At 49.3% G+C, this 23,393-nt stretch overlaps 1 protein-coding gene across 3 annotated transcripts in view; it reads right to left on the reverse strand.

Moving 5' to 3' along the window:
• Positions 1 to 12,822: 12,822 nt before the first annotated feature.
• Positions 12,823 to 23,393, reverse strand: part of mllt6 (MLLT6, PHD finger containing) — a 128,119-nt gene continuing 117,548 nt past the window's right edge. Inside the window, exons 16-18 of one of the 3 annotated variants that reach the window (XM_033034890.1) lie at positions 18,840 to 18,945; positions 17,641 to 17,835; positions 12,823 to 14,343 (exon numbers count right to left, since the gene is read on the reverse strand). In XM_033034890.1, coding sequence (XP_032890781.1) covers positions 14,308 to 14,343; positions 17,641 to 17,835; positions 18,840 to 18,945 — 337 coding nt within the window. In that variant the 3' untranslated portion in view covers positions 12,823 to 14,307. The remainder of the gene's footprint in view (positions 14,344 to 17,640; positions 17,836 to 18,839; positions 18,946 to 23,393) is intronic. The other 2 variants (XM_033034892.1, XM_033034891.1) reach the window with 2 other exon arrangements.

Below are 23,393 nucleotides of genomic sequence, written 5' to 3' on the forward strand. Positions count from 1 at the left end.
CACTTTAGCTGCTGTTGTCCCTTCAGTCCTCGCTTCTCTATACCTTAATTTCGCTTCACGTTTGGAATTCTGAAGTTGGCTACGATGTCTCTCACACTTACCCCGACTCCCACAATTTGTTTCAGCGCAAAAAATCAACATTCTGGCGGCTTTTAACAGGTAGGAAAGTACGCGTTTCTAGCATTAATAACATATACCGGAAGTGACGGATGTCTTCCAGTTGGATTTAGCGGCTCCGTGCGTCGAGCTCTATGACCCAGTGACCTTTCGTGCAACCCCCCTATTGTATATGAGGGTTTTTTCTTTTCTTTTTCTTTTTTTCTTTTTTGTATGGCTTTGTAAATATTTGATTAGTGTTCAAATGTAAATAATTTGGTGTACATATAGTGGCTGGTGTACATATGGTGTACATATAGCTGCTAAATTTGTATAAGATAATTACAAGCAGTTGAATAAGGGGTGGGAATTAATCAGCTTTGGCTTCTTCCTGCTCCTTTTCGGACACATACGATTTCATTTATTTATAGATATTGTTTATGACACTTTATAAATATTCTTGTTTTGTATTTTGTATGCTGTTTCACACTTGCATTTTATTCTTTTATTCTGTTCGAAATAAATAATAAAATAAATAAATAAATAAACAGTGAATCTTCAGGTACCTCCTCATGGTGATGGAAGACAAATAGTCTTATCTCTTCCCTGCTTCTTCTCCTGCGGTCAGGCAGTCAAACTGCTGCGTCGAGGCGATCGAGGCTCTCGATGTTGAAGCCCCCGCCGGGCGATGGCCTATTTTAAGCCGCGCGTGTCTGCAAAGCACACTCACCCTGCCGCATGAATGCAGTGTGTGCACGGATTCTGATAGCACAGGGTTAAAAACCTGCATTTTAACATGTTTAAGAAAGAACTGCAGATGCTGGAAAAATCGAAGGTAGACAAAAATGCTGGAGAAACTCAGCGGGTGAGGCAGCATCTATGGAGCGAAGGAAATAGGCGACGTTTCTCCAGCATTTTTGTCCACCTTGAATTTTAACATCATCATCTTTGTCTTCGCCTCCTCCTTTCTTGGCAATCACGAGCTGCCCGCATGTTCGTGGTGGGCCGAAGGGCCTGTCCCTGTGCTGTGTGACTCTTATCGGTGGGAGTGGAAGCAAACTCAATGCTAGCATTTATTTCACGAGGACCTGTGTACAAAAACAGGGATGTAATGCTGAGGCACTGGTAAGGCCACATTTGGAGTATTGGGAGCAATCTTGGGCACCATATCTGAGGAAGGATGTGCTGGCCTCTGGAGAGAAGGTTTACAATAATGATCCCAGGAATGAGTAGGTTAATCTATGACGAGCGTTTGTCGGCACTGGGCCTGTACTCGCTGGAGTTTAGGTGAATGAGGGGAGGGGACCTCATTGAAACGTACAGAATAGTGAAAGGCCTGGATAGAGTGAATGTGGAGGGGATGTTTCTACTAGTGGGAGAGTCTAGGACTAGAAGTCATAGCCTCAGAATTAAAGGATGTTCTTTTAGGAAGGAGATGAGGAGAAAGGTCTTTAGTCAGTGGGTGGTGAATCTGTGGAATTCTTTGCCACAGAAGGCTGTGGAGGCCAAGTCAGTGGATATTTTTAAGGCAGAGATAGATGGATTCTTGATTAGTACAGGTGACAGATGTTATGGGGAGAAGGCAGGAGAATGGGGTCAGGAGGGAGAGATAGATCAGCCATGATTGAATGGCGGAGTAGACTTGATGGGCCGAATGGCCTAATTCTACTCCTATCACTTACAACCTTATGACTCAACTCTCAAAGGATTCAGTCTTTGGAATTCCTTGCCCCAGAAAGCTGTGGGTGTAGAATCCTTGAACGTATTCAATGCAGAGAGATAGATTTCTAATCAATAGACAATAGGTGCACGAGTAGGCCATTTGGCCCTTTGAGCCAGCACCGCCATTCAATGTGATCATGGCTGATCATCCCCAATCAGTACCCAGTTCCTGCCTTCTCCCCATATCCCCTGACTCTGCTATTTTTAAGAGCCCTATCTAGCTCTCTCTTGAAAGTATCCAGAGAACCTGCCTCCACCGCCCTCTGAGGCAGAGAATTCCACAGACTCACCACTCTCTGTGAGAAAAAGTGTTTCCTCGACTCTGTTCTAAATGGCTTACTCCTTATTCTTAAACTGTGGCCCCTGGTTCTGGGATCCCCCAACATCGGGAACATGTTTCATGCCTCTAGCGTGTCCAAGCCCTTAACAATCTTATATGTTTCAATGAGATCCCTTTGTGATCACAAATCAGCGAGGTTATGTGGAGAGGACTTGAAGAAAATAGACACAAAATGCTGGAGTAACTCAGCGGGGAAGGCAGCATCTCCGGATCTTCTCTCCAGAGATGCTGCCTGTCCCGCTGAGTTACTCCAGCATTTTGTGTCTGTCTTCCATGTAAACCGGCATCTGCAGTTCCATCCAACACAGACTTGAGGAAAGTTGGATCATGTTAAGTGATGTGGCATGATCAGTGAACAAACGGCCTACTTCAGTTCCCTATCTCAATTCCCGCGGCTGAATTGGCGGAGCTCGGTTGAGCCACGGGACTGACTTACCATCGCCCGGTGGGGTAACAACATCGGAGGCCTGGATCGCCTCAGCGCAGAGGGAGAACAAGGAGGGAAGAGACAGAGACTTTAAGACTTTTGCCTCCATCACAGTGAGGAGGTGCCTGGTGAACTCACTGTGGTCGATGTTAATTCGGGTTTATTGTGTGATTTGTTATTTATTATTATATGTATGACTGCAGGCACAAAATTTGTCTGAACGACAAATAAAGGAATCTAATCTAATCTAATTAACTTCTCCCAGGTCTGAAGGGTTTCGGCCCGAAACGTTGCCTTTTTCCTTTGCTCCATAGATGCTGCTGCACCCGCTGAGTTTCTCCAGCTTTTTTGTGTACCTTCGATTTTATTGTCATGTGTCCCTGTATTTTCCAGCATCTGCAGTTCCTTCTTAAAAACCTCTCCCAAATGTTTGCCGTGGAATGTATCAATATTTACTAGGCTCAGAACTCTCTGACATTTGTTGTAACGTTATATGTTGCAAGATCCAATATACAGGTGCCACCCACCATACACTGATCATGTACTGAAGGCTTGCATTCCATGATGTGGATGGAATAAGGCTTGCAGATAAATGAATCCCAGTCTGAAGGAGGGTCTCGATCCGAAACGTCACCCACTCCTTCTCTCCAGAGATGCTGCCTGTCCCGCTGAGTTACTCCAGCTTTCTGTGTCTATTGCCAGGAAGGAATGTTCTGTACAGTATAAATTTGCAAAAAAAGTTATGGGCATTTATTTTTGAGGTGGGTGGTAGAGTCTGTGAGGAGTTGGTGTTTTGTAACCAGGTTTTATCATCGGGGGGGGGGGGGGAGGGGAGGTGGGGGGCAACGAGTGCCATTTGGCATGGGCTTCACGCCTGTCTGCTTCAAAGGGACCTTGATTTGGGGGCCTCTAAAATTGAAATAGGCCTGGGCCTCGAAGATAGACACAAAGCGCTGGAGTAACTCAGCAGATCAGGCAGCATCTCTGGAGGAAAAGGATGGGTGACGTTTTGGGTCAGGATCCTTCTTGCAGACTGAAGAAGGATCCGGACCCAGAACATCGCCCAGCCTATTTCTCCACAGATGCTGCCTTACCTGTTGTTACTCCTGCACTTTGTTTCTATCTTTGATATAAGCCAGCATCTGCAGTTCCTTGTTTCAACATAGTGTAATGGTCTATACTGATTGCTCCACCCCAACCCCCCGCCCGCGTGCGTACACACACGTACACGCACATACCGACAGACACACACACACACGTACACACACGTACACGCACATACCGACAGACACACACACACACGTACACACACGTACACGCACATACCGACAGACACACACACACACGTACACGCACATACCGACAGACACACACACACACGTACACACACGTACACGCACACACCGACAGACACACACACACACGTACACACACGTACACGCACATACCGACAGACACACACACACACGTACACGCACATACCGACAGACACACACACACACGTACACGCACATACCGACAGACACACACACGTACACACACGTACACGCACATACCGACAGACACACACACACACGTACATGCACATACACACACGTACACGCACACACTGACAGACACACACACACACGTACACGCACATACCGACAGACACACACACATACACACACGTACACGCACACACCGACAGACACACACACATACACACACGTACACACACGTACACGCACATACCGACAGACACACACACATACACACACGTACACACACGTACACGCACGTACCGACAGACACACACATACACACACATACATACACATACAAACATGTACACACACATACCGACGGACGGACACACACACACACAGGTAGACACATACACACACTCACACACACACAGGCATACACAGACATACACACTCACACACACAAACACATACATGTACACACACACACAGACACACAAACGCAGACACACAAACACAGACACATACACACAGACAGACACACACACACATAAACACACACAGCCATACACATGGACACACACACACACACAGAGACACATACACACACTCACACGGACACACACACAGGCATACACAGACATACACACACTCACACACACAAACACATACATGTACACACACACACACAGACACACAAACGCAGACACACACACAGAGACACATACACACACAGACACACACACACACATAAACACACACGCATAAACACACACAGCCATACACATGGACACACACACACACACAGAGACAGACATACACACATACACATAAACAGACACAGACACACTCACACAGACATACACACACAGACATGCACACACACGCAAACACACATACACAAACACACACGCACATACACACAGACAGACATACACACACACACAAACACTCACACACAGACAAACACACATAAACACAGACAGACACACAAACATAGACACTCACACAGACATACACACACAGACATGCACACACACGCAAACACACATACACAACACACACGCACACACACAGTAAATGAACACAACACCATTGCAAATAAACAAGATAAATTATTTTTTTCTTTTGAACAATCTTTTTTTAAGTAAAAATGTAATCCTTCATAGCAAAATAATCTCTCTTACATTTACTCAGTCCACGTGTTGTCCTGAGACAACACGGCCTTCCGGGATCTCTAAACAGTACTGTGTATAATTCCAAAGTTATTCTTAAACAAAAAAAAAACAATAAATAAAACCACACGGATAAATCTCTAAGCAAAATGTCTTCCATAGAAATATTACAAATGAGCATATTTTAGATTTTTATGCTTTATGACAAATATTATTTGAAATGTGTTTATTTACAAGTCAGATGAACCCTCTGTACAAACCTCTCCTGGTATCTTCACCGTCAGTCTATGGAATAAAAAGCACCCAGGTAAAGGATGCACCTGCTCCTTTCCTCAATGTGTAGGTTTCCTTAAACTGGTACATGTGGGTGGACCTACCTATGGTGGGGAGATTGGGTGGGCGGGTCCACTCACAGCGGATTTGCCCAGATCCCACCTCCCATTGATGGTCTGGTGAGGAAGAAAGACCCCTCTCCCCAACAAAGTTCAAAGAAGATTTTCAACGCCACCTACATTCAACCGTGTGGACGGGGGTAGCACCCCCCCCCCCCCCCACCCCCGACCCCCAAGCACAAATCACGGATCGCACTGTATCGCCGAAAATAGACACAAAATGTTTCGTTTGTTGTCACGTGTAGCGAGGTACAGTGAAAAGCTTTACAGTGCAATGCTGGAGTAACTCGGCTGGGTCAGCCGGCATCTCTGGAGGAAAAAGGAACAGGTGACCTTTGGGCTAGAGACCCTTCTTCAGACTGAGAGTCGGGGGGAGAGGGTAGCGAGAGGTATGAAAAGGTTCAGAACAAATTAGAGCCAACGCTGATGACCACGGAAAGGTGGAGCCCACAATGGTCCATTGTTGGCTGTTGGGAGAGGCGATAACGAATGGATGGGTGGATGCAAACAGTGGGAATGGCAGGACATCTAGTGCGGGGGGAGGGGGGGGGGAGTCAAACTCAGGTACAGGTGGGAGAGGGAATGCTTGATAGTAGAGAAATCAACATTCACGGGTATAAGATACAACATTCATCCCGTAGATGGGCGATTGAGGGTCGGCGTGGATTCGGTGGGACGAAGGGCCCGTCTCCCTTCCTTCCAGCCCGACGAAGGGCCACCTATTCCTTTTTGCTGAGATGCTGCCTGACCCGCTGAGTTAACCCAGCATTTTTTGTCTATCGTCGGTGCAAACAGTTCCTACCTATACCTCCTCCGCACTGTATCACGGTACATGTCCTATCGTAGGGTAAACCTCTGTACAAAGATTAGCGTGCTGAATGTAGCAATTTCACTGCGTTTAAAAGCAAAGAGCGTTTGGTTCCTTTTATAAGCATGCTGCGTGCTAACATGGAAACTTTTTTTTTTAATTACAAAGACGGTGATGTTTTCTGCAGTTATTCACCGCAGCACCTTAACGCTACACCCTATGTCCGTCGCCACGGTTAAAACACCAGCCGGGATGAATCTACCAAACGCAGTTAAACCAGACGAGGGTGTGTCACACGATCACTACAAGCCCACGGGTCTCACGGTTAAAAAAAAGTGCACAGGGAACACAAAATGATGACAGCTGAGCAAAACGTGACCAAGGTTTATCACTAACCCAAGCGCTTACTATATTAGATACAATCGGAAAATGGGTCTCGACCCGAAACGTCACCTATTCCTTTTCTCCAGAGATGCTGCCTGACCCCAACTGGGTTACCCCAGAGTTTTGTGTGTACTTTCGGTGGCAAGCTACCACCTGCAGTTCCTTCCTATACACCCACCTTCACATCTCGATTTGACCCAGCATGGCATTGAAGGACCGGTACTGGTTTGTTACCTCCTATTGACCTCGAGAGCTTTCATCCTGTGGCTGACATGTCCACTTGCCAACTCTTGCATGTCGCTGGAACTTGTGTTGGGCTATCAACTGCCTGGTCCCACCAACATGTCTACCCTCGCCTCCCCTCACCAACTAGTGAAACATAGCAGATTATGGTAGTCGTTTGTCTCTTCCACAGAGGTCTCTATTCTTTTCAATATAGCAAGCAAAAGAAACAGTTCCTATGACTTTTTTCCTGTGGGCAAAACAGCAAATGCTGGAGGAACTCAACGGGTCAGGTGCCTTTTGAGGAAGGGATGGATGGGCAACGTTTCAGGCCGGGACCCTCCTTCAGACTCGCTGAGGAATCTTTGTCCAAAGAAAGATCCCAACCCGAAACGTACTCTATCCATTCCCTCCACAGATGCTGCCTGAACTTCTGAGTTCCTCCTGCACTTTGTGCTTTGCTCCAGATTCCAGCATCTGCAGTTCCTAGTGTCCCCAATTTACTCCGAGGTTTGCTTGTGTTAAGACTTCTGGAGGCTAATCCTCGACTTCCTGCCGATGACAGGCCAAGGCTGAAGGGTTGGTGACAACTGGTCGAAGGCCACATTCCTATTTACCTTAATGGTTGGGTGACAGGGAATAATATTCATTTAGCACCAGCTAAGATACGGTTCTCGTGGGTACACAATGAGATAGAGGAGACGGTGTTATATTCACTACACACAAAGCCGGACATTACAAATCTGACGCACACGCTTAAGAGGACACAGTTACTAATTCACGGTGTTTTTTTCAAGACAGAAGCCAACGCTGCTATTAGTTTGGATTTCGATGTCAATGGCCTCAGAAGGTCGAAACTCAACGCTCTGAGTTTATTTTCTGAGGTTATTCTCAAAACAAGTTATATTTCTTGAGCTTCAACGGTGGGGCTACCAATAAATCACATTTTCAGAAAGAAATCAGTGCATATCATTGCTTCAATGTGAAGCCTGGTTCGTTGTCACTCTGGGGGTGGGGGTGCGGGGGATGAGGGTTAAAAAGCACACCGAGACTCCAGAGTTGTAACTCTTGTAAGGAAGATAGACACAAGAGGCTGAAGTAATGCCCTTGTCCCACTTAGGAAACCTGAACGGAAACCTCTGGAGACTTTGCGCCCCACCCAAGGTTTCCGTGCGGTTCCTGGAGGTTTTTGTCAGTCTCCCTAATGGTCGAAAGTGGTTTCCGCTTCTTCTATGTTCCGGCGATTATTTCAAAAAATTCAAAACCGGCCGCGACTAAAAATAGGTTGCCGTTTTAAAATTCGGTAATTTTTTAGTCGAAGCCGGTTGCGATGCTAGTTGAAGGTGGTTGCCGGAGGTTGCAGGTAGTGGAAGGTCTTACCTTCCACTACCTGCAACCTCCGGCAACCACCTGCAACCTCCGGGAATCGCACGGAAACCTTGGGTGGGGCGCAAAGTCTCCAGAGGTTTCCGTTCAGGTTTCCTAAGTGGGACAGGGGCATAACTCAGCGGCTCAGGCAGCATCTCTAGAGAAAAAGGAATAGGTGACGTTTCGGGTCCAGACCCTTCTTCAGACTGAGAGTCGGGGGAGAGGGAAACTAGAAGCATGAAACAGTACAGAACAAATCAGAGCTGGCACCGATGACCCAGGAGCCCACAATGGTCCATTGTTGGCTGTGGAGGAGGTGACAACAAAGATAGCGAAAGGAGCAGGACGACTAGGGTGGGCGGGGGGACGGGGAGAGAGGGAATGCAGGGGTTACTTGAAATTAAAGAAATCAATATTCATAACGCTGGGTTGTAAGCTGCCCAAGCGAAGTATGAGGTGCTGTTCCTCCAATTTGCCCGTGGCCCCTCTCTGACAGTGGGGGAGGCCCAGGACAGAAAGGTCAGTGTGGAAATGGGAGGGGGAGTTAAAGTGCTTGGTAACTGGGAGATGACACAGGCCAAGGCAGACTGAGCCAAGGTGTTCAGTGAAACCATCTCCCAGCCTGCGTGCGCTTGGTCTCGCCGATGTATAGGAGTCCACGTAAAGAGTAGCTCCGGCAGTCTGATGAAGGGTCCCGACCCGAAATGTCAACTATCCATGTCTTTCTGCGATGTTGCCTGACGTGCCGAGTTCGATGCAGGAAGATTGTTCCCGATGTTGGGGAAGTCCAGAACAAGTGGTCACAGTTTAAGGATAAGGGGGAAGTCTTTTAGGACCGAGATGCGGAAAAAAAAATTCACACAGAGAGTGGTGAATCTGTGGAATTCTCTGCCACATAAAGTAGTCGAGGCCACAGTTCATTGGCTATATTTAAGAGGGAGTTAGATGTGGCCCTTGTGGCTAGAGGGATCAGGGGGTATGGAGAGAAGGCAGGTACAGGATACTTAGTTGGATGATCAGCCATGATCATATTGAATGGCGGTGCAGGCTCGAAGGGCCGAATGGCCTACTCCTGCACCTATTTTCTATGTTTCTATGTTACTCCAGCACTTTGTGTTTCTTTCATGCCTGACTACTGGAGGTTTCCAATCAGATGTCCTGCCACCTTCCAGCCTTTGGAGAGTAACACACCTCAATTTTGTATGATTCTTGGTGTCAGCCAATGAACCCCTGCCCTTCCCAGCCATCTTGCTCCGTATTTTGGTCATCAACGAAGTGTTTATTAAACCATTCCTTTAGTCTTTATCGAGATACAGTGCAGAAACAGGCCCTTCGGCCAACCGAGTCCACGCCGACCAGCGGTCACCCCGCACACTAACACTGTTCTACACACCAGGACCAATTTACAATTTTACCAAAGCCAATTAACCTACAAACCTGTACTGCACGGCTTTGGGGCTGTGGGAGGAAACTGGAGCCCCTGGAGAAAACCGGAGCGGTCACGGGGAGAACGTACAAACTCTGTAGGGGCAGCGCCCGAGGTCAGGATCGAACCCGGGTCTCTGGCGCTGCGAGGCAGCGACTCTACCGGCGTGCCACCCCTTTTAATATGATATTTGAATGCCTTTGGAGATTGAGATGCCGCTCTGGATTCTCCAGTTCCAATCTAATGGGTTGGAAAAGTGAGACAAAGAATTGGTGATGCCACACAAATAACCGTCACACTGTCTAAATGCACACGCACACGCGCAGACACGCACACGCACACACACGCATGCACGCACACTCACACACACGCACACGCAGACACGCACACTCGCACACACACACACGCACGCACGCATACACACGCACACACGGGTCCACTGTGATGGATGTTTGTGTGAATTAAATTGTGTGGATGTCTAGGAAATTGTCTTTGTTTGTATGGCTGTGGAAACAGAATTTCGTTTGAGCCTCACTGAGGCTCAAATGACAATAAATTGTATTGTATTGTATTGTAAAGGGCCTGGGAAATCATTCTCAATCACAGATGCATAGCAATCACCTTTCCACATAAAGTGCAAGATTTCTTTTTCGTAAGAGGGTGAACAGAAACTAAAACAGATTTGTGACCAGCTCCCCCACAAGCGACTGGCTGAAACTTGGGAACTGGGAGGCCAGGTGTGTGTTGATGGAGAGCCCGAGGTAACGGGAGAAGATGCAGGGATTAGTGGGGTGCGGAGGAGGGGTTGGAGGTGGGACGAAGGTCACACAGCTACAGGGGGAATTCCTCAGCTGATGCGGGGTGGTTGAACGAGGACGGGGTTGGTGGGCAACCCTGCCCTCACAACAGTCTACCTTGGCCACGGGACCATGTGGAGGAAGATTGCCCGGACGAGATTCAGACAAGCCCCGACCCCGCTTGCACAGAGGTGTTTCAACAGCGCTCATCGAGTTGAACTCCACTGGGATTAGATCGGCAGTTTAGCAACTGAAGAAAGGGTCTCGACCCGAAATGTCAGCCATTCCTTCTCTCCAGAGATGCTGCCTGACCCGCTGAGTTACCCCAGCTATTTGTATTTATCTAGCGTTTAACATGCCCAGTTGGGACTATCCTGGAGTTTCGCCAATGTTACATGGATTTGCTGCTTGCCCCACCACGGGACAGCTCCGAACTACATCCTCCACCAAGAAAAGCACCAGTCGCAAATCACCTTGGAAGGGAATCCCCACACTCTTTAGAGGTACAGCGCGGAAACAGGCCCTTCGGCCCACCGACTCCGCACCCACCCCGTACACTAGCACTTCCCGACACACTAGGGACAATTTACAATTTTCACCGAAGCCAATTAACCTACAAACCTGCACGTCTTTGGAGTGTGGGAGGAAACCGGAGTGCCCGGGGAAAACCCACGCAGGTCACGGGGAGAACGTGCAGACTCCGTACAGGCAGCACCAGTGGTTGGGATTGAACCCAGGTCTCTGGCGCTGTGAGGCAGCAACTCTACCGCTGCTCACCTGTGCTGCCTCCACTCGCCATTGGATTTTACAGCCTCCTGGCCTTCGACAAGAGTGTTCCGTACATCCTCTCTCCAAGCCACCTGGGGTGTTTTCCCGACTTTCTAAAGCGGGGTTCTTGCTTAATAAGGGGGTCAGTAGGAGAACGTTATGTAGGAGAACGGGGGTGATAAGGAAAATAGTTCAGCCATGATCGAATGGCACAGCAGAATCCGCGGGTCGGATGGCTTAATACTGTTCCTATGTCGTGTGGACTTCAGATACCCTTTGGAATTCCATGATTTCCCCACCCCCCATCCACAAGGCAGCGGGGGTTCCCAGATCCTAGCCCCAGCCCTTATACAAGCAGTAGGCCAAGTGCCACACAATATTCTGACGTCGTTTGACAATGGCACGAATTCTTGTCAGTTGACATGTCCTAGTGAAGCACACTGCTTGTGTGTTAAACAACTAGATCAGAGAACTTCTCCCTGGGCAGGCTGTTAAAGGAACAATCTATGCACCAAGACACCAGGTGAAGGTAAGGAGGACATAAGGACATAAGTAATAGGAGTAGTAGTGGGCCATTCGGCCCATCAAGTTTCCTCCACCATTCAATCATGGCTGACCTGGAGTATTGTGTGCAGTTTTGGTCCCCTAATTTGAGGAAGGTCTATTCTTGCTATTGAGGGAGCCCAGCGTAGGTTTACAAAGTTAATTCCCGGGATGGCGGGACTGTCATATGCTGAGAGAATGGAGCAGCTGGGCTTGTACACTCTGGAGTTTAGAAGGATGAGAGGATATCTCATTGAAACATATAAGATTGTTAAGGGCTTGGACACGCTAGAGGCAGGAAACATGTTCCCGATGTTGGGGGAGTCCAGAACCAGGGGCCACAGTTTAAGAATAAGGATGAAGCCATTTAGAATGGAGACGAGGAAACACTTTTTCTCACAGAGAGTGGTGAGTCTGTGGAATTCTCTGCCTCAGAGGGCGGTGGAGGCCGGTTCTCTGGATGCTTTCAAGAAAGAGCTAGATAGGGCTCTTAAGAATAGCGGAGTCAGAGGATATGGGGAGAAGGCAGGAACGGGGTACTGATTGGGGATGATCAGCCATGATCACATTGAATGGCGGTGCTGGCTCGAAGGGCCGAATGGCCTACTCCTGCACCTATCGTCTATTATCTATCTCTCCCGCCTAACCCCATTCTCCTGCCTTCTCCCCATAACCTCTGACCCCTGGACTTGAGCTCTTGGGGGATACCCAAGGGCACAGAGTCTGCCTATGAATGAGAGATGTGGGACGAGCAGATGAACACTTGTTCGCGGAGAGAGGCTGTGGAATTCATTGCCACAGAAGGCTGTGGAATTCAAGCCAATGGTTGTTTTTAAGGCAGAGAGAGATAGATTCTTGATTAGTACGGGTGTCAGGGGTTATGGGGGGAAGGCAGGAGAATGAGGTTGAGAGGGAGAGATAGATCAGCCACGATTGAATAGCGGAGTAGACTTGACGGGCCGAATAGCCTAATTCTGCTCCTATCACATGAGCCTCTCTGTTACACTCAAGCTCAGCGCTTCCAGGTTTGCTTTCAAAGTCCGCAATGCTTTTAGTCTGTGGTCGGCAGGGACACCATGCTTGATTCCTGTTAAATAAAAACCGTCTCATTCTCACACCTGCTTCCCCTTCTTAATTGTAAGACCCATTAATATTGCAAGCTATGAATTGGAGCATAACTGGGTCAGAATCCTGGGGGCCGTACAAGTGGAAGGTGATTTCACCTTGTGGCGACTGGGCGTTTGAGTAACTGCCTCCCCCCCCCCCCCCCCACCCCCGATGTCATCACCGTAGCTGGAGATGGGGTGAAAAATCTGGCTCACATCAACAACTCACGAGTGAATACAAGTATTACCAAAAAAAAAAGTTCTCTCCTATGCAACAGTTTTGCTTGCCGCTAAATCCCGGATGGGAGATCTGGTATAGTCCACCTTCGGAATACCAATCACATCCTCAAGGATTCCTGGCCTGGGTTGCTTGAGCAAGACTTGGATGGCCTGGAGTGGAAGGGTTCTCAGTCCAAGGGTGGGTCAGCCATATCTCGCCAACAGACCCAACCGCCATCTCACAGCTTTGTCCAAGTCAGTGACGATAGACTGGGGGAGGGAGGGGGATGACTCAGTAGTGTTTGCGCTTCCAAAATTTGGTTCCATTGAATCAAGGAAACCAAAGCTCAATGGGGCACTCACCACCGTATCACGTCTTTAACGCACGCACACACACACACACACACAGACGGAGAACATTCGTCCCCGCTAACGCACTCGTCTGACAAATGAGAAAGACAAGTCTCCGCCAGCGCTTGTACACACACACGCGCACGCACGAAAGGGTAGAAGTTGCAATATTTGTCACAGAGGATCCCCGTAAGGGAAAGGCTGGTCGCTTAGGGCGCCGCAGATATCGCCAGACGTACGCCCAGGCAGCCGAGCAGCATCTTGGAAAGTCTATCCCCCTCGTCCTCTCGAGATTGCACCTTTTTTGAATGTTCTACGCAGCAGCAATGACCCGCGATCCCCCCGTTCCGCGATGGCCGGGACACAGAGTTTCATGCAGCCGTGATTCCAATGGTTCGTGACTGTGCAAAAAGGCTGCCTCTCGCCGTGGGCCGTGACGGCCGGAGCCTTCTCGGTAGACGACTCAGGGCCAACCTCCCGTTAAAAAAAAAACAACAAAAAAAAACACTGCACGCGTTTTCCTGAGAGGATGCGACCAGTCCCTTTGTGCAACTTGTTTCAGGCTATCCTGTGCCCTTCCTGTGCAAGGGGTCGGTCACACGGCAGCAGATATCCCGGCCTGTCGAACTCTTGACCCACGACCTCTGACTTCAGGTAAAGTGAACAGCAACGTCCAAAAGCATTCGGCCCGATGTCGTCAGCTCTTCTCTTGGTTGACTTTATCGTTCAGCCTCTTAGAGAAAGGGGGGCAAGGGTGGATCATTATTAGGCATCTGGGAAATGCATCAAGTCATAGAATCATTCAGCACAAAATTAGACCCTTCTGCCCAACCTGCCCATGCCGACTAAAGTGCCCCGTCTCAGCTAGTCCCTTTGTCCGCGTTTGACCCATTTCCCTCGAAACCTTTGTTTAAGAAGGAACTGCAGATGCTGGAAAATCGAAGGTAGATAAAAGTGCTGGAGAAACTCAGCGGGTGCGGCAGCATCTATGGAGCGAAGGAAATAGGCAACGTTTCGGGGAGAAATCCTTCTTCAGATCTGGAACAAGAAGAAGGGGTTCGGCCCGAAACGTTGCCTATTTCCTTCGCTCCATAGATGCTGCTGCACCCGCTGAGTTTCTCCAGCACTTTTGTCTACCTTCCCTCGAAACCTTTCCTAGCCATATTCTTTCCAAGTGCCTTTGTGATATTAGAGTACCTGCCTCTACCTAGTAAATCTTTCCACGTTCATCTTAAACTTTGATCCTCTGGTTCTTGATTCCCTTACCTTGGGTAAAACTCCCGATGTTGGGGGAGTCCAGAACCAGGGGCCACAGTTTAAGAATAAGGGGTACGAAGACATTTAGAACGGAGACAAGGAAGCACTTATTCTCACAGAGAGTTGTGAGTCTGTGGAATTCTCTGTGGGCGGTGGAGGCCAGTTCTTTGGATACTTTCAAGAGAGAGCTAGATCGGGCTCTTAAAGATAATGGAGTCAGGGGATATGGGGAGAAGGCAGGAACGGGGTACTGATTGGGGATAGAAACATAGACATAGAAACATAGAAAATAGGCGTAGGAGTAGGCCATTCGGCCCTTCGAGCCTGCACCGCCATTCAATATGATCATGGCTGATCATCCAACTCAGTATCCTGTACCTGCCTTCTCTCCATACCCCCTGATCCCTTTAGCCACAAGGGCCACATCTAACTCCCTCTTAAATATAGCCAATGAACTGGCCTCAACTACCTTCTGTGGCAGAGAGTTCCAGAGATTCACCACTCTCTGTGAAAAATGTTTTTCTCATCTCGGTCCTAAAGGGTTTCCCCTTTATCCTTAAACTGTGACCCCTTGTCCTGGACTTCCCCAACATCGGGAACAATCTTCCTGCATCTAGCCTGTCCAACCCCTTAAGAATTTTGTAAGTTTCTATAAGATCCCCCCTCAATCGTCTAAATTCTAGCGAGTACAAGCCGAGTCTATCCAGTCTTTCTTCATATGAAAGTCCTGACATCCCAGAAATCAGTCTGGTGAACCTTCTCTGTACTCCCTCTATGGCAAGAATGTCTTTCCTCAGATTTGGAGACCAAAACTGTACGCAATATTCTGTGCATTCACCCTATAAATTCCCCTCATGAATTTATACAGTTCTATAAGATCGCCCCTCAGCCTCCTGCTCACCAAGGAGTAAAGTCCTTGCCAACCCAACCTCTCCCTGTAGCTCAGGCCTCTCCTCTGAGCAACAACCTGCTTGGTTGATCCAGTGATTGTTTGGCATAATAACACTAGCCAGCCTTGTGGAAGTAATCAAGTATTTTCAGGACAAAATTGTAAAGGGCCTGTCCCACTGTACGAGGTAATTCAAGGGTTCCCCCGAGTTTTCCCTGATTCTAACTCGGAGAATGTCCATAGCGGGTCTGTAGGAGTACGTGGGTGTCCCGTAGCGGCTCGTACGGGTAAAAAGTAACAGGTTTTTTCATCACGAGTATATTTTTACTCGTGGACATTTTTCCCGGTGTTGAAAAAGTGTCACGGGTTTACCGGATTTCCCGAGTACCTACCGGTGGGGGAGGGGAGGAGAGAAGGGAGGGGGAGAGAGGTGTGGGGGAGGGGGGAGATGGGGTACCACCTCCAGTTTAAATTCCATTTGGAATATTTTGGAGGACCAAGAAACCAAGAACCAAGAACAAAGAGCCGCTACGGGACATTCTCCGAGTTCGAATCAGGGGATAACTCGGGAGAACTCTTGATTTACCTCGTACAGTGGGACAGGCCCTTTAACTAACATTAAGAATGTTACACTTGGATCACAATAAATTTCATGGAAGGTGAACTTCATGCCTGCTGTGGTGTTTTTTGAACGTATAATTATGCCAACTTTATAATTTACTATGTCAAGCCGTGTACTGTTATTGTTAAAATGTCGGGTGAAGGGTCTCGACCTGAAACATCACCTATTCATGTCCATAAGGTCATAAGAGATAGGAGCAGAGTTAGGCCATTCGGCCCATCACTTCTACTGCCATTCAATCATGGCAGATCTATCTTTCTATCTATCTATATTATATCTATATCTTTCTATCTATCTATATTTAAGAGGGAGTTAGATGCGGCCCTTGTGGCTAAAGGGATCAGGGGGTATGGAGGGAAGGCAGGTACTGAGTTGGATGATCAGCCATGATCATATTGAATGGCGGTGCAGGCTTGAAGGGCCAAATGGCCTACTCCTGCACCTATTTTCTATGTTTCTAACTACAAACCAGCCGGAGCTGGCAGATCCGTTCCCACGGCCAACTTTGCGAGCCGGTATCTCGGCCCCTCACCGGCGTAGGCGGAACGTTCCTCTTGAAGGCCGTGACCTCTGTTGGTCCGGCAAAATGGATGACCGGGAATCGGACCGGGGACCCTCGGACTATCTTTGATCGGAATTCAGTGGCGTTACCTCGTGCTGAACGGTATTCCCTTATCATGTATCTGTAGCTGGATCGTGATCATGTAATGTCTTTCCGCTGACTGGTTAGCACGCAACAAAAGCTTTCCCCTGGACCTCGGTACACGTGACAATAAACTGAACTATACTATACTGAAGGTAGACAAAAATGCTGGAGAAACTCAGCGGGTGAGGCAGCGTCTATGGAGCGAAGGAATAGGCGACGTTTCGGGTCGAGACCCTTCTTCAGACTGATGTGGGGGTGTGGGGGGGCGGGAAGAAGAAAGGAAGAGGCGGAGACATTGGGCTGTGGGAGAGCTGGGGAGGGGAGGGGAAGGAGGGAGAAAGCAAGGACTACCTGAAATTGGAGAAGTCAACGTACATATCGCTGGGGTGTAAACTGCCCAAGCAAAATATGAGGTGCTGCTCCTCCAATTTGCGGTGGGACTCACTCTGGCCATGGAGGAGGCCCAGGACAGAAAGGTCCTATTCGGAATGGGAGGGGGAGTTGAAGTGCTGAGCCACCGGGAGATCAGGTTGTGTGTGCTTGGAAACCAGTGGACAGATAAGGAATGGGACATTGTCACGGAAAATGAAAACAGAACACAAGGGCTGTGGCTTACCTGAGCCTTCTGTGCATTGTTGTCGGTGTGGATGGAGAGGAAAGAGTTTGGGTCGGAGTGGACAGGCAGGGAAGGAGATCCTTGGGCCAGGGTGTTGCCGGCCAGTTGAGACATGCCGGACATCTGCAGCCGCTGCAGCTCCCGCTGGCGATGCTGTTGCTGTTGCATCATCTGATAAACTAACGCCTGCTGTTCCTGCCCCAGAGCACAGGCAACACAAGACAAACACCACACAGTTAGGACCGCCAGAGTTGACCACAGCACCAAAGCTCAGTCTAGTTTAGTGTGGAGATACGAGGCGTAAAAACAGGCCGCCCGGCCCACCCAGTCCGCGCCCGACCAGCGATCGCCCCGCACACTAACACTGCCCCACACACACACGCTGGGGACAATTTACAATATTCGCCAAAGCCAATTCACCTACAAACCTACACGTCTTTGGAGTGAGGAATGAAACCGGAGCACTGGAGCAATGGACAAGCTAGATGCAGGAAAAATGTTCCCAATGTTGGGCGAGACCAGAACCAGGGGCCACAGTCTTAGAATAAAGGGGAGGCCTTTTAAGACTGAGTTGAGATTTTTTTTTTCACCCAGAGAGTTGTGAATGTATGGAATTCCCTGCCACAGAGGGCAGTGGAGGCCAAGTCACTGGATGGATTTGAGAGTTAGATAGAGCTCTAGGGGATAGTGGGATCAAGGGATATGGGGAGAAGGCAGGCACGGGTTATTGATTGGGGACGAGCAGCCATGATCATAATGAATGGCGGTGATGGCTAGAAGGGCCGAATGGCCTCCTCCTGCACCTATTTTGTATTTCTATGATTCACCCGGAGAAAACCCATGCGGTCACAGGGACAACATGCAAATGCTGTACAGATAGCACCCCCTAGTCAGGATCGAACCCAGGTGTCTGGCAGTGTAATGCGCAAGTCTATACGTTAATTGGCTGCGGTGAAGATTGTAAATTGCTCCTGGTGTGTAGGATAGTGTTAGTGTACACGGACCGCTGGTCGGTGCAGACTCGGTGGGCCGAAGGGCCTGTTTCCGCGCTGTGTCTCTAGATTAAACAAAAGGCTCCCACTAATCACCACAAAGTCCTTCAGCTCCCCAACCCGGAACCACAACCTTGATGGCGATACGGGCCATCAGTCAGGTATCTAGTGGCCGCTACCTTGATGGGGAAATGCAGGAGGACTTACCGGACTCAACTGTTGCGACGTCAGCAGCTGTTGGAGCTGCTGCTGTTGCTGCTGGTACACAAACTGTCTTTGCTGGTCAGATATTTGGCCCATTCCAGAGACGCTGCTGCAGATAAGACACAGAGGAGAGCGGTCAGCCACCCTGGGGGACACGGACGTTTGCACAAAGGCGCGTTTCTACCATCACATACACCGTCAGCGTGCATTCCTTCAAGCCTGGAGCAGGTGGTGCATGGAATGGTTGGCGGCAGTGTGCGGAGACATGGAGGTGGCAGCTTGCGGTTAGCACCAGGGCACAAAGTTAACACAGTGTAGGCGGGGGGAGAGAGGAAGAGTGGGTTGAAGAGAGGGAGAGAGAGGGAGGGGGGAAGGGGGGAGGGGATGAAGGAGAGAGAGGGGGGGAGGGGGAGCGAGAGGGGATGGGAGAGGGAGAGAGGCATGGAGAGGGTGGGGGAGGGAGAGAGAGAAATGGAGAGGGGGAGAGGGAGGGGGGGAAGGAGAGAGGGAGAGGGAAGGAGAGATAGAACAAGTGAGGGAGGGAGAGGGAGGAAGACAGAAAGAGGGGAGGAAGAAAGAGAGGGGGAGAAAGATAGAGGTGGAAGGGGAGGGAGAGAGAGAGAGAAAGATGGGGAGAGAGGTAGGGGAGACAGAGAGCGTGAGATGGAGGGTGAGAGGGAGAAAGGGATGGAAATAGGGAGAAGAGGGAGAGCGAGAGTGAGATCCTGATTTGCATAACCCGCCACCTTCCTGCCTGCCCCGCTGGGTCACTACAGCTTTTTGTGTCTGTCTTCGGTTTAAACCAGCATCTGCAGTTCCTTCCCACACCCAGGAATTGCAAGCATTGGATTTAAACTGGGAGAGGGGGGCCAGTTTGGTACGCAAAGATGGAATCCAGACCTACTGAGGATTCTGCAGATGGTTCGTGGGTCAGTAGGTTGGTCTGCTCAACAATTGCCATCAGAGGTGAGGCAGAGGTTCACTTGAACCTCCTCCAACCTCATCTGCTGCATCCGCTGTTCTAGATGTGGACTGCTGTATATCGGCGAGACCAAACGCAGACTGGGCGATCGTTTAGCTGAACACCTTCTCTCAGCCCGCCTTGGCCTAAACGATCTCCCGGTTGCCAAACACTTTAACTCCTCTTCCCATTCCCACACTGACCTGGGCCTCCTCCACTGTCAAGAGTGAGACTAACCGCATATTGGAGGAACAGCAGCATCTCATATTTCGCTTGGGCAGCTGTCAGCCCAGCGGAATCAACAATGATGTCTCTAGCTTCAAGTAACTCTTGCATGCCATCCCTCCCCACCCTAGTCGGCGCACTAGTCCCACTGTCGTCCTGCTCAGTTTCACTTGTAATCACCTTCTCCACAGCCAACAACGGACCATTGTGGGCTCCACCTTTCCTTGATCATCGTTGCCGGCTGAGGTTTGTCCTTTTGCATGCCTTTCATTCATTTGTTCTTTGCAGATCTCTAGTTCCCCTCTCCCCTGACTCGGTCTGAAGAAGGGGTTCGACCCCGAAACGTCACCCATTCCTTCTCTCCAGAGATGCTGCCTGACCTGCTGAGTTACTCCAGCATTTTGTGTGGACCTTCGGGGTAGCTCACTGGGAGCATCTGGTGGTGAACAGCAAGTACTGCAGCTCCTTGACATAGCCCCCCTACCATTTCTGGTAGCTGCTAGCATGGACCCACACGGACCTTGACTCTTTGGCGGGCAGACTGGAAGCAAGACTGGAAGCAAGACAGTCTTCTGGGGAGGAGACACAAGGAACTGCAGATGCTGGTTTACCAAAAAAAGTCAAGATCAAAGTCCTGGAGTAACTCAACGAGGCAGGCAGCATCTCAGCGGGACGTTTCGGGGGGAGATCCTTCTTCAGGCTGTTGGGCAATGGTGCCAGCCTACATTTGGAACAAGAACCAAGGATTTTCCAATGTAACCAACAACAGGGCAGGCATAGCTTGGGGCCCATGGCTACACCTTTGCCTTGAGGTACTTAGATTAGTCCGGGTGTCAGGGGTTATTGGGAGAAGGCAGGAGAATGGGGTTAGGAGGGAGAGACAGATCAGCCACGATTGAATGGCGGTGTAGACTTGATGGGCCGAATGGCCTAACTCTGCTCCTATTACTTCTAAAGATGAGCTTAGCTAGTGAGAGGACTATTCCAGTGTCTGATAACGATAGAAAATAGACAATAGACAATAGGTGCAGGAGTAGGCCCTTCGTAAAGCCATGCTGACTCGGACCGATCCTGTTACTGCTATCCAAACGTTCGGCTATCTCATCTTTTATAATTGACTCCAGCATCTTCCCCACCATCAGGCTAACTGGTCTATAATTCCCTGTTTTCTCTCTCCCGCCTTTCAGCGGGGAGAAATCTGGTGGAATGTGCTTCCAAACCTTTGTGTCTTTTGCCTGAAGGGAGGAGTGGGAACGGGCTGGCTAAAAGAAGCAGATTTCAGGAGGGAATTGGGCAAATTGATATAGGAGAGAATTTTTTTTTTTTTTTACAGAGCTAAGGACAGCAGTGGCAAGTGGGACTAATTATGTAGCACAGGCCACTATGGACTTGGTGTGCGAAGCGAACCTCCTTTTGACAAGTAACATGCTGCTATTTTCTTGAACACAAAACTAGGTGGCGCAGCGGTAGAGTTGGAGCCTCACAGCGGCAGAGAAAAGGGTTCGATCCTGACCATGGGTGCTGTCTGTACGGAGTTTATATGTTCTCCCCGTGACCAGCGTGGGTATTGTCTAGGTGCTCCGGTTTCCTCCCACACTCCGATGACGTTCAGGTTTGTCGGCTTAAGAAAGAACTGCAGATGCTGGAAAAATCGAAGACGGACACAAAATGCTGGACGAACTCAGCGGGAGAGGCAGCAACTCGTCCCGTCCCGTCCGAACCGCCCCCTCCCCAGGTACTTTCCCCATGCAACTGCAGGAGATGCAACACCTGTCCCTTGCCATAGAGGGAGTACAGAGAAGGTTCACCAGACTGATTCCTGGGATGGCAGGACTTTCATATGAAGAAAGACTGGATAGACTCGGCTTGTACTCGCTAGAATTTAGAAGATTGAGGGGGGATCTTATAGAAACTTACAGAATTCTTATGGGGTTGGACAGGCTAGATGCAGGAAGATCGTTCCCGATGTTGGGGAAGTCCAGAACAAGGGGTCACAGTTTAAGGATAAGGGGGAAGTCTTTTAGGACCGAGATGAGAAAATCATTTTTTCCCAGAGAGTGGTGAATCTGTGGAATTCTCTTTCACAGAAGGTAGTTGAGGCCAGTTATTTGGCTATATTTAAGAGGGAGTTAAATGTGGCCCTTGGGGCTAAAGGGATCAGGGTGTATGGAGAGAAGGCAGGGATGGGATACTGAGTTGGATGATCAGCCATGATCATATTGAATGGCGGTGCAGGCTCGAAGGGCAGAATGGCCTACTCTTGCACCTATTTTCTATGTTTCTATGTTTCTATGTTACCTCTCCCCTCGACTCCATCAAAGGACCCAATCTTTCCAGGTGAGGCAGAGGTTCACCTGTACCTCCTCCAACCTCATCTACTGCATCCGCTGTTCCAGGTGTCAACGTCCCTACATCGGCGAGACCAAGAGCAGGCTCGGTGAACACCTCCGCCCAGTCCGTCTTAAACAAACTGATCTCCTGGTGGCCCAGCTCTTCAACTCCCCCTCCCATTCCCAATCTGATCTTTCAGTCCTGGGTCTCCTCCAATGTCAGAGTGAGGCCCAGTGCAAATTGGAGGAAAAGCACTTCATATAACGCTTGGGTAGTTTGCCCCCCCAGCGGTGTGAACGTTAACTTCTCTAACTTTAGGTAGCCCTTGCTCTCTCTCTTCATTTCCCCCTTCCCTTCCCAGTTCTCCCACTAGTCTTACTGTCTCCACCTACATTCTTTCTTTGTCCCACCCCCTCCCCTGACATCAGTCTGAAAAAGGGTCTCAACCCAAAACGTCGCCAATTCCTTCTCTCCACAGATGCTGCCTCGCCCGCTGAGTTTCTCCAGCATTTCGCGTCTACCCAGGTTTGTAGGCTGATTGGCTTTGGTTAAATTGTCAATTGTCCCTAGTGTGTGTAGGATAGTGTTAGTGCACGGGAACCGCTGGTCGGCACAGACTCGGTGGGCCGAAGGGCCTGTTTCCACGCTGTATCTCGAATCTAAGCCAAACTAAACTAGTGAGAGGACCATTCCCATGTCGGATAACAGCGGGGAAGAAGCTGTTCTTGAAACTGATGCAACATGCAAATACATCTGGGAGACAAAAAGGATGACAGAGCAAAGGAAACCAGTGGGGAGTGGGGCCTAATTATGTAGCACACGGCACAACGGGCTTGGTGTGCAGTGGACCTCCGCCTGTGTATGCAACGTTCAACATGCTGCTATTCCCTTGATTACAAAACAAGAGCTGGCAGCTTGTATCACATGTCAGGGAGAGGCAGCATCTCAATCTCTCTCTCTCTCTGTCCTCCCCGACAATATCACAGATTGCCAGTCAGAAGAGAACTCCACCCTTCATTACGAATAAGGGGTCGGCCATT

This window comes from Amblyraja radiata, chromosome 16 (genome assembly GCF_010909765.2).
Source record: "Amblyraja radiata isolate CabotCenter1 chromosome 16, sAmbRad1.1.pri, whole genome shotgun sequence".
Taxonomy (NCBI): domain Eukaryota; kingdom Metazoa; phylum Chordata; class Chondrichthyes; order Rajiformes; family Rajidae; genus Amblyraja; species Amblyraja radiata.